The 12,501-nt window shown below is 34.7% G+C and overlaps 1 protein-coding gene across 1 annotated transcript in view; it reads right to left on the reverse strand.

The window, feature by feature from the left end:
* Positions 1-3,400: 3,400 nt before the first annotated feature.
* Positions 3,401-12,501, reverse strand: part of LOC145668507 (progranulin-like) — a 31,445-nt gene continuing 22,344 nt past the window's right edge. The window contains exon 6 of the mRNA XM_081736474.1: positions 3,401-5,583. Coding sequence (XP_081592600.1) covers positions 5,458-5,583 — 126 coding nt within the window. The 3' untranslated portion in view covers positions 3,401-5,457. The remainder of the gene's footprint in view (positions 5,584-12,501) is intronic.

Raw genomic sequence — 12,501 nt, forward strand, 5'->3', positions numbered from 1 at the left:
TTATGTATTAAACAACACCAACCATTGAACAGCGTTGCCGTCCCAGAATAAAGTTATACTTTTTCAAATGGCACTACGTCAGATTATTACATATTTCAAATCAACAAGTTAAACAAAAACTTAAATACCACATTTGTTATTCAGTGTTGCAAACTAAGGATGTTATAGTATCACAAACATCCAAAGTTTGGAAGTCTATCACACACAGCACAACGGAATTGAGTTGATTTTGAGTTTAACGTCCCGTTCAGCAGCGAGGCCATATGAGACGTGGACCTACTGATTAACGTGGAATCCGAACCACATGAGCTCCCGCCGGGAATCGAACCCGGGCCTCCTACGCCAAAGGCGCGTACGCTAACCGTTTAGCCACGGAGGAGCTCGCAGCACATCGGAGATGGACAAGACAATGAACATCGGAAGTATCTTAGCGTTGGATACTATGCTCACGGTATGACTTGTTTTGAGTTATATTATGGAAGGTATACCGTCATTGGCTTCCCACGAAAAGTTATAGAGACGTTTATGGGGAGTGACCAGCTTGGTTACTCGTGGCTCGCTGAGCGTAGCAGATGGTTGGTGGTGATTGGTTACCCTCTTATTACACCCCCAGTGATGAGCAGGTCCAAGCGCGGGAAGCCACGGTCGTTATACCTTCTAGACTATAATAGCAACAAAGTTACAAGCAGTGATGCCAATTTAGCCTATTTTTGGCTAAATCTAGCCTATTTGGAGAGGCATTTAGCCATACAAATCTACGAAATATTTATAGCCTTAAATATAGCTTATTTTAAGAAACTCTTTGGCCATTTTTGTTTTTTGTTAGCCGTTAAATTAATTCTAAAGATAATTTTTCTTTCAAAATAAAGTGAAATTTTTAAAAATTAGCCTATTTGTCATTGTATATTAGCTATCGCATTAATTGATTTCTCTAGACAGAAGGTGTTTTATTACGCAACAAACACTTGGTTTTCATTCTTCTTCTGCCTCCCCAGGTTCAGATTTACAACTACTTAACAATGCTTATCGACTGAGAAAGAATTTTAATGTCGCTCCCGTAACGGCTCCGTTTGCTACTTTTTACTTATTTCATTTTTTGCATTTCGTTGCAAGGATGCAAGTTTTTAAATACAAATTTATTAAACTGTTCGGTTCTTCAACCCACAGAAATTTGTTTCTGTTTATTAAGAATATCTAATTAGCTTGAAAACTCTCAGTGCAATCATCATGATTCATGTGGGTGTACGGAGAAATAAGAAGTGCTTGTAACGACACCTGCCTCAAGAAGTACTACTGAAAATTGGGACAATGACAGTCTACATATAAACAACCAATCCACAATCCAACGATAGTGCATCCAGTTCCAGCGCCTTGGCTAGTTGCTATGACGATTTATTTCAATTCAACTGATAATAGACTGGAATAGTGGTGACGTCATTTCCTCTCCGTTACCATAGTGATCGCCATTTTGTTTTCTATACAAACGTGAGTGTGTAAATGAGGTGTTGATTAAACAATGGCTGTGAAATTATTTAGAATTTTTAAATACTTTGAGAACGAAGTAAAGTTCGTGGAAAAAGGCGAAAATGCTCTTGAATCAAATCACGTGTCTTCCGTAATGTATGATGGTGAATTTAAATATTTAAAAGGCAGAGTGGAGGCAAACATAAAGAACTGAAGTTGAGGTAAGTTTGTATCCATTATTTGTTAATATAAATGCCTCGATGTATTGCACAGAAGGGGAATAAACCTTATGTAAAGATCGTGTTGATTTGCCTGTATCATGTAATATTACAATTGTGTGTTCTGATCGAATCATATTTGCTCATTTATTTTGCCTTAGTAATTTTACGTTTACGATTAAGAATTTTATGTTGCCTACAGAATATCGAAAATCTTTAGTAAAGAATTCTAGGATATTGCTTGTTCCATTTCTGTTCAATTACATTAATGTTTACAATTAAATACATAACATATCACCATTTATGCGTTATTTCTCAGCCTTCGCTCGTGTTTGTATAGAAAATAAAATGGCGATCACCATGGCAACGAAAAGGATGTGACGTCACACTATTTCAGTCTATATGGTTGTTGACTTTCACAAATCAGGTGAGTTGTTGATGGATTTAATTGTAATTTAAAGTCATGTATGCTACTTGTTAGTCTTCAGAGAATAACATTCAACACTTCAAATTTTACTATAACTCACTCATAATCCTACACACAAAAAAGGGGTTTAAAATCTACAATGAGGGTTATAGGTTAGCAGTTCAAAATCTAGCCACTTTTTACGTAAAAAATCTTATTTCTGAAGGCCATCTAGCTTACTTTCTTCAAAGGTTGTTGGCAACACTGGCTTAAAAATTAAATTTTTTAAAAGGCTTTATTTAAAAAAAAATGCTTAAATAAGTATCATATCTAGTTACTTGTGTGGTTTGCAATAGATAAGTAAATTATTTTGCCGTTTACAGCACTTCAATATCTCAAACCGTTCTGGAGATATGATAAACATCGCTGAAGTTTGCAACACTGCTTAAATCATGTAATCTCGAGGAGTTGTTGTAATTACACCTACTAAAACTTATTCCTGGAATGCTACAAAGGAGAACGAAAACAACCATCAGTTTAAATATTGTCCAGAAATACGTCATTTTCAGCAGTGTTGCGAACTTTATCAATGTTTAACATATCTCCGGAACGGTTTGATATCGAAGTGCTGTAAACGGCAAAATGATTTTGTTTGCCAATTGCAAACCACACAATTAGATATGATACATATTTAAGCATTTTTTCGAAATAAAGCCTTTAAAAAAAAATCAAGCCCTTGTAACTTCGTTGCTATTCAGTCCAAACAAGCCATACCATGGTCATGGTATTCAACGCTAAGGTACTTCCGATATGCATTGTCTTGTCCATCTCCGTTGTGCTGTATGTGTGATAGAGGCTTCCGAACTTTGGATGTCTGTGATACTTTAACATCCTTAGCTTGCAACACTGAATAACAAATGTGGCATTTTAAGATTGTGATTAATATGTTGATTTGAAATATGTAATCATCTGACGTAGTACCATTTGAAAAAATATAACTTTATACTGGGATGGTGGTGGTGTTTAATACATAAAACTATGTCCTCCTCCTTATAGATGCTTCATGCAAAGTTTCGGTTTTCTCCCTCTCCGTTATCACTGATGTTTCATTTAAATTGTCCACCCTATATATATATATATATTCGCCTCCATTTCCAAGGTTCTGTATACTCTTAGGTAGAAACAACTACATCACATATCTACAAGTTTTTAAAAATCACAGATATTTATTTACGACTGGTAATAATTATGTTACAATTTTGTAAAAGCATACCACTTTTAACCAGGTAAAATAAATAATTACGTACGTAAATATTTTAGAAACTTCTAAAGTTTATTGAAATAAAGCACACAACAATATTTTCAAGTATAGACTTTTTATAATTGTATATCACAGTCTTCAGTACAGGAGATTATATAAAATACCACAATATTCTTCTTCTTTCATGTAATGCAATGCTTAAACTTCATTCCTGTCATGGTAACACTATATATATTATTTTCAAACTAGTCACCTCAACGGATACATGAATTATTTTTGCTTTACATCTTGATGTGTGTGTCATCCTTAACTTTTTGTCTTGTACAGCAAACACCATACAGCAGAATGGAATTTTTCTTATAATAAGCTTGTAACCAATATAATTCTCAATAACAAAAACAGCGCAACTTCCATTAGTTCCTATGGATGTACTTTTCTTCCTCTATCTTTATTGTTTGTATTTATTCCTCTATCTTTATTGTTTGTATTTATTTTCCAATCAGAATTATTTCCTTTCTAGTTCACGATGTCCTGATTGTGCACTTGCAGCTACTATGGAAGCGTTACTTGATAAGAAAATTCTTGTTTTAAAATCTCTCGATACCAATTGAGCATTTTTTTTACATCCACAAATGGAAGCTATAAATACTATTTACGTTACTGCACAAACTGGAATCTACTTATAACCTTCACTCAATCTTTAAAGCACTTGACGTGCCACCAAGTCCCCTCCGCACATTTCCTTCTAAAACTGAATAGATCTTGCCTATCCTTTCACAATGTTTCTCATAGTAGAACGAAACATTAGAAGTTTAATAACGACAAAGCTTATCAGCTAATATTGTTACATATTTTGACGCTACTCATTTGGAAAATAATAGTTTGTAAGTTTTTACAAGTTAAAAATAAATCAACTATTTATTCGTTTCATTCTTAACTGAACACTCATGGCAAATAATATTTGTATCTCTTTTTTTCTGTAACGAGACATGGAAGGCTCTGTACTTTTAAATTAAATAGGAGTAGTGTGTTTGTAATTAATTAACGGAAAGTATTCGTCGAAATGATGGATATAAGAAATGAACTTACTAACCTGACAATGCTACTAATTATGGGACTCAGCTTGCGCAATATAGATGACAGTTTTAAATAACGTTTTCAGAATGAATGTTAGGAGTGAACTATGCTCCTCTGAAGTAAACTATGCCAGATCATTTTCAATGCTAACTTTGGAATAACTTTCCTTAATCAGACTTCTTAACGCTGATATCTGTGTTAAGGAGATATGCTATAAATAACGAAAGTACAAAAACTTATTTTCAATCAGAAGTAACTTAGAAAATAGTTTACTTCTGAGGTGAAGGAATGTTACCAAAGAGAAAGTGGGAGAGAAAAAATTCCTAGACGCTGAATCTGAGTTGATTGACTGCAACAGTTGACGATGAGTCTTTTGAATTTAGGATATACTTTTTGCAGCGTAATGACTAATATAAAGGAATAATCTACCTATAGCGTTGGCATTACAAAAAAACCCACCATATATATATAATAGTAATGCCCTAAGATCACTCTTCATTAAGATTTGACAACATAATTACGTACGCAGCCACGACAGACTTTACTACACTGAAGTCTTATTATTAACCCCTAGCGTTCCAGGTGTCATTTTCCTATGTGCGTGCCGTAATACCAGATCTTCAGTTACTGTTAAAAGACAGTCTAGACCGTTATATAGGGCATAGTTATTGCATAAGCGCGAGAATAGCATTCACATTACTCATAAAAAGCATTTGCATTGTGCAACATTTGGACTGAAAAAGGGAAATGACATGACATCCACATGGATGTCACTGGAACACAAGGAGTTAAACAAGTTTTGGCGGAAATGACGTATCATCAATAAGAGGAGTCCAACTACAGTACTTTGACTGGAAGTATCACAATATAATTACAATCATCAATATAAAGTTATACAAAAAAAAAAAAAAAAAAAAATCATACTGCCTACTCACGAATTGTATTACAAAGGAACACTAATTGCAAATCATGAGATTCTAAAAGGCATTAACAGACTGAGCCATGTAAAGCAGCTCCAATACATTTTATACTTAATCCTCTTCCATATCAAGACCATCTATCACATTGGTTGGATCATCTGCTCTAATGCATCCACTGGGAGACAAGCAATGATAGCCGAAGGGGCAACAGTGCTGCAGATCACTACAGCAAGTAGCCTGTGAAGAGAAAATTAAGGCATTATCATGGTGTTTTACGTAAATACTTCACTTAGTAAATCAAATACGTAAGGCTTTTAGTTTTGGTGTGCATGTGCTAAACAGTATAATTTAATAAAAATCGACATAACAGTTAAGACAGTATGTTACCTGAACATTACATCTGTAGTAGTAGTAATAATAATAATAATAATAATAATAATAATAATAATAATAATAATAATAATAATAATAATAATAATAATAATAATAATAATAATAATGTAACATGCGAGGTGTTAGACTTTTAAAGACTCATCCTTTTCTCTCCTAAAATGCGTAGTTTTCTAGCAAGAAACAAATAAGTTCCAGGTAGTTCCAGACATGGCGACTTACAGTAGAAGAGGAGATTTACCCGGTAGATGTAATGATGAAAAATCTGAACACAGGGTAACAGTTGGACTAGACAATGGGATAGGCATGTGTTTAAGTGGTCAGGAAAATAACACGAGTAGCGTAACTAACTCTATTCTTATCAATAGCCAAAAAACTACTAAAAGTACTGTGAGTGAAGTGCAAACAAATGACAATCGGGAAAACGTTCAAAGCACAGAAATCTTTCCTCAAGAAATAACGAAGATTTACGAAGAAATTGCAACCCTTCGTACAATCATTGAAATTCTAAATGAGGAAGTGTCATATCTTAAAATGAACCAGTGTAGTGATAGAAGGTGTGCGGAATCGCAGTCTGGTAGTGCAAAGTCGAAACAGTGCAACAGCTTTAGTGAAGTGGTGAAGGAACACAAAAACAAAATTGAACACAACAAAGCCACAACAAATCCGAATCATTATAATGATACAAATAGAGAACAACCAAATAGTGCTAAATATTCTGATTCCCGAAGATTAAACTACACTAGTAATGTGCCTAGACAAACAATTAAAAATCAAGTACAAGGAACATCCGACACCAGCAGGGTATCAACAAGTGCAAGTTATAGGACACAATGGAAGACAGTACAATCAAAGGGTAGAAAAGCGCAAAGTATTTCCAATACGGTAGATGAAACCAAAAATAAAATACGTCTCAGCAATAGGTTTGATGTTCTAGAACAATTCAATAGTTATACAGGTGAAAAGGAAAATACTGCAGAAAGCGTGAAGAATGGAAAAAATGAAAAGACGGTAACAGAGGACAAAAATGTAAATAAAGTAGAGAAAAGTCAAAAACGACAAAGTAGTTTCCAGGGAAATAGAAGGGGTAACATATATATTGTAGGCGATAGCCATGCAAGGAGTATAGCCAGAATTATTCAAGAACAGAAGGTGAACATGCAAACCACTGGTTTCGTTAAACCAGGTGCTGGTTTAAGTGAGGTAGTTAGCTGCTTGGTACAAAAAGGTGAACAAATGTCAAAGTGTGATACGGTAGTAATAATTGGGGGATCAAATGATGTGGCAAAAAACGAAGCTGACAACGTGGTTAGGAATTTGAGAAACATCTTGCCAAATCTTACACAAACAAATGTAATTGTGTCTACTCTGCCTCATCGGCATGACTTAATCGGTACATCAATTGTAAACAAGGAAGTTGATACAGCAAATGCAAAAATCATTAAATTGTGCAGAAGGTTCAAAAATGTAAAGGTACTAGACATAAGTATGTATCCTAGACAATACCATACCGTACATGGTCTGCATCTAAACGGTAAGGGGAAACAGTGCATGGCTGATAAAATATGTGTATTAGTGGAGCAATCGGAAACCTGTAATGATACTGGTGTTATAGCTTTACCATTTAACAACAGTCTCAAAAGTAGGACCACCGTTGCTGTCAGCGCTGATGTAAACAGTACTAATGCGTATAAAGAAAGGGAATTAGACAGGATCTGCCTCGTTCAAAAAATACACGCAGATAATGTGGAAAATCTTGAAAAAGCAGGTAATGTAAGTGCACCTAGTCCAACTCAGCGAAAATCAAATAGAATAAGAAAGGTTCCTACAAAGTATGATGATAATAGTTTTTTAATGCAAGTCCCAATAATAATTCCAAGCACTTAGCCAATAGAGGTAACAGTGACTACAATGTAACAAATGTATATTATCAGAACGTGCAAGATCTAGCTAGTACGGAGCAAGGTAAACCTCAACATAATGCTATACAAGGGTGCACGAAAAACAATAGAAAATTGTTTACAGAGTCATATAATGGTACAGCAAAAGAAGTTGAGCTAATAGATAATAATGAAGCTGGTCGAATTAAACAATCTAACTTAACTAGACTTCTTAATGTTAGCAACATAAATGATATAATTTTAGCACAAAGTAACTCTGGTCTGTTTTCAAACATGAAAGGTGTTATAAATTGTGACTTTGAAAATATCTTGCTGTTCCACATTAACGTACAATCAATAAGAAACAAATTAATTGAAATTGAAATTTTTCTTGACTCATTTCCGTGCCAAATTCTTTGTGTTAATGAACACTGGCTTAGAAATGAAGAAATACTTCTATATGTACCTAAAAATTATATCATGGCAGCAAGCTATTATAGAAGTAGAATTACCCATGGAGGAGTAGCAATTTATTTAAGAGATGGCTTCACCATTGACTATATTGTTATTAACGTAGATAATTTCTGCTATGAGGGGGAATTTGAAGTAGTTGCAATTTCATTTCCTAGCGCGAAAACAATTGTGGTATCAATTTATCGAACACCAGATACGGATGTCAATGTCTTTCTTGCACGCTGGGAAGACCTTACTAACTACTTAAGTAAGCATGATAAATATAAAATATTATATCTGGGGGATGTAAATATCAATGTTTTAGTTGATACTCCTACCAAGAATTATTTTTCTGATATACTTAGATCATATAACTTTTATTTTCTAAATGATCAGCCAACAAGAAAGGAAGCTTGTTTAGATAACATTATTACAAATGTATATAGAAATGATTTATCGTGTGGTGTAGTACAGTGCTCATTGTCAGATCACGATGGCCTATGGGTGTTATACCCCTTTGTTAAACACAATAATACTAGGGTGGTGACCAAGAGTTTTCGAGTACTGAGTTTAGATAATATCTGTAGTTTAAGGCATAAATTAAAAGAAATTGACTGGCAGCAAATATTCTTCAGATGTAAAAATGTAGTAGAAGCGTGTGAATTTTTTATGTATAATTTAACACGATGCCTAAACGAATGCTGTCCAAGAAAATTTAAATGCTATAACTTATCTACAAACAAATTACAGCAAAATGTTAGTAACTGGTACACTCCAGAACTAGCAGAGCTTCGTAAGGTTGTCATTGCTTGGTATAATAGGGCTAAATCGGGCTGTCCTGTGGGAAAAGAAAAATACATCAGAGCTAAAAGACGCTACAGAAAGGAAATAAGTGCGGCAAAAATTAAGGCAAACGACAATTTTATTGTAAACCATACAAATAAATGTAAAGCAGGGTGGACAATTATAAACAGGGAAATAGGGGTACGAAAAGAAAATGACTCAATATCAATATCCCCTGACACTTTTAATGAATTCTTTGTAAGTAGTGCTAAGTATGTAAATGGTAATACAAGCAGTATCTCTAAGTCCGCAGAAAACGATGTTATAGACTTCAAAAGTATTCTAAGTTCATGTAGAAATCAAACTAGTAACTTGACATTTAAATGGACAAACGTAACACCTGAAGCAATTTTGTCAGTGGTTCGTAAGTTTAAGACATCTGGTAGCGAGGATTATTATGGGTTTACTAATAGTACAATTAAAAATATTATAGACGTAATAGTGGAACCCCTTACACACTTAATTAATTGGATACTAGTAGAAGGAGTGTTCCCAGATTGTCTTAAGATTGCGGTTACTATTCCCATACATAAAAAAGGGGACAAAAACTGTCCCAGCAACTACAGACCAATATCTCTCGTACCAATTGTATCAAAAATTATTGAACATTGCATGAAAGAACAACTAACTCTGTACTTTGAAAATAACAATCTCATTAACTGTGCACAATATGGGTTTCGGAAAGGTATGTCCACAACTAAAGCTGTTGAAAAAGTTGTATCTGAGGTAATTGATGCCTTTGAAAACAGTTCATTCGCTTGCGCAACATTATTAGATTTAAGTAAGGCTTTTGATACTGTTTCACATGAAATATTGATTCAGAAATTACAGTATTATGGGATCAGAGGAACTGAGCTCTTATTGATCAGGTCTTATCTAGAAAGTAGAAAACAAGTTGTGTGTGTACAAAATAAACAGTCAAACGTACTTGAAATATTAACAGGAGTGCCACAGGGAAGTGTCATTGGACCTTTTCTATTTCTGGTATACATTAACGATTTACCTGACTACTTATTAGAAACCACTGTTATGTATGCCGATGACACTACATTTATAACGAAAGATAATAATATCAACGCAATACACACGAAAAATAATAAAGCAATAGATAAATCTACTGATTGGAAAAATGAAATGAAATCTTTGAGTTTTACGTCCCACGGTTATGCCGGTTAGGCTAAAGGAGACGGTGATTATGAGAGATGAGTGAAATGGTGGAATGAAGAAAGTGGGAGGAAACGGGAGAACCCCGAGAAAACCCACGAGCACGGTGTTTGTCCACCACAAAGTTCACTTGGCGGGGGCTGGGATCGAACCCGGGACCCCAAGCACCAGAGGTGAACGCTCTACCACTGAGCCACCGCGCCCCCCAATCTACTGATTGGCTGTTTCACAATAAATTAAATTTGAACCATAATAAAACAGAGAAGTTATACTTTCATCTCAGCAGCTCCACAACTGATACAAAAGAATGCTCCTCAGTTAATCTATTAGGGATATACTTAGATACGAAATTAAACTGGAATGTGCATACTATGCAACTTTGTAAAAAATTATCAAGGGCAGTATATGTGTTACGTAAATTAAAAATATCTGTAAGTAAAAGTCTATTAATCACTGCATATTATGCTTTCTTTCACTCTCATCTGTCGTATGGCATACTATTATGAGGTAATTCTTCCGGGGCAAAAACAGTATTTAAGTGGCAAAAAAGAGCGATAAGAACGATAACAGGAATTCCAGAGAGAGAATCATGTAGACATTTTTTCAAAGATTTTGAAATAATGACCATCCCGTCCTTGTACATATTATCGTGCCTTATTTATATCAAAGAAAACTGTACAAATTATGTTACTCGAAGTAGTGTTCATTCACACAATACAAGGCGCAAAAATGAAATAAATATTCCCCATGTACGGCTGTGCAAAACTCAAAATAGTTATAAATATATAGGGATGAAATTGTATAATCTATTGCCACCTAGAGTGAGAGAAATGGAGATTAAAAATTTTAAATGTTTTTGTAAAAAGTGGCTCTTAGAAAAGTGTATATATAGTATTTCAGAATTTACGGAAGAAATTTCAGTATTAGAATAGAAAAGTGGTACCAGGTAAAATATAAAATATTGTATGGATTAATTAAAATTGTAAATATTATATGTACGCAAACTTAAATTTTGACGTTGTCTATTACAACATCATGTTGTTTAACGACAATAAATAATTCTTATTCTTATTCTTATTCTTATAAGTCATCCTCACGCATTCCAACAAATGAAATAGTGCAGATAGTAAATTCTACTATTACTTAAGATTGACAATTTCTGCTTTTGTGCTCGAAGTACATCACTTAACGAACAAGGAACAATTATTTATATTTTTATCATTCAGTTACAAGAGATGAGTGTAAGTTAAAAAAAATTATATATATAGTAGCTAAATGACACTCATATTTTAATCATAATCCACAAGCATATTCCATTTTCTTAGACGTATTATGTTTCCATGTATCATCAGCTACATGCTGGAATCACAAACCCTGTAATTAGTTAAGAGTTTAGTATTCCTTTTCAACACCGAAGTTCTGTGAGACGTGGTCCTACAGTTTAAGGTGAAATTGTATGGTGGTGTCACGAACCACCATAATGCGTTCATATTTGAATGCCTAGCAGAATCGAAGCTGGGACTCCATGCACCATAACAATGCGCATCAGCCACTACTTCAGTGTGGAAGACTAAACCCTATAACTTTCCAAGTAAGCGGTATATTTCAAAGAAATAAAATGTGTTTCTAGGAAAAACTTCTGATTTGTTTTCTGTCTACACTTGAGTAAAGGGCATGTGTATACATATAATTGTGATTCCAAGATGGCGTCAATTCAGAAAAGGAAGCAACCCATATTATGATTTGCCCAGTTAAAATCTGGTTCACTGCGGAGAAGGTTGCGAACAACTTTTCTCTTCGAACCTTCAACGGAAACAAGCAATTAGAAATGGACAACATATGAAAAGTTCACAGCAAAGTGAACTGTAACAGTTCTGTCGTAATGGAAGACTGATAAGCAACGAGGTGGTGAATCCAGTGAAGGAAAGCGTGGAGAGAACTCAAATTACTTAAACGGCGGACTCTGAAGCTCGAAGTGACGAAATCTATGTTGCAGAGTATTGTATGCAAGACAAGATCTGTGCACAATCTGACAGAAGAGGAATGTGACAAAGAAATTCTGTAAATTCGTGTTTGCCAGATTAAATGGTCATGATGCGTTTATGTCCCTCATTGTTTGTTGAATGTGTTTAGAAAAATGAATCGATGCTGAATTTGGGAAGTTGACAACCTGGACAAATTCGAGCCACATGCGGCAATGTGTGGTGCGCCGTTCCAATGGTCCATTCTTCTTCGTGGAGAGCACCATAAACGGTGTCACGTACTGGGACATGTTGCATACATTCCTCCTCCCAGAACTTCAAAGGTTAGGCATCATTAATGATGTTCATTTGAGCAAGATGGCTCCCATCTCATCACTATTTGCCACACACACTACGCCCTTAAATTTTGACAGTTCCTTGATGATCACCTTGGGAAGACCCGA

Source organism: Thermobia domestica, chromosome 13 (genome assembly GCF_964235325.1).
Source record: "Thermobia domestica chromosome 13, izTheDome1.hap1.1, whole genome shotgun sequence".
NCBI classification, from domain to species: domain Eukaryota; kingdom Metazoa; phylum Arthropoda; class Insecta; order Zygentoma; family Lepismatidae; genus Thermobia; species Thermobia domestica.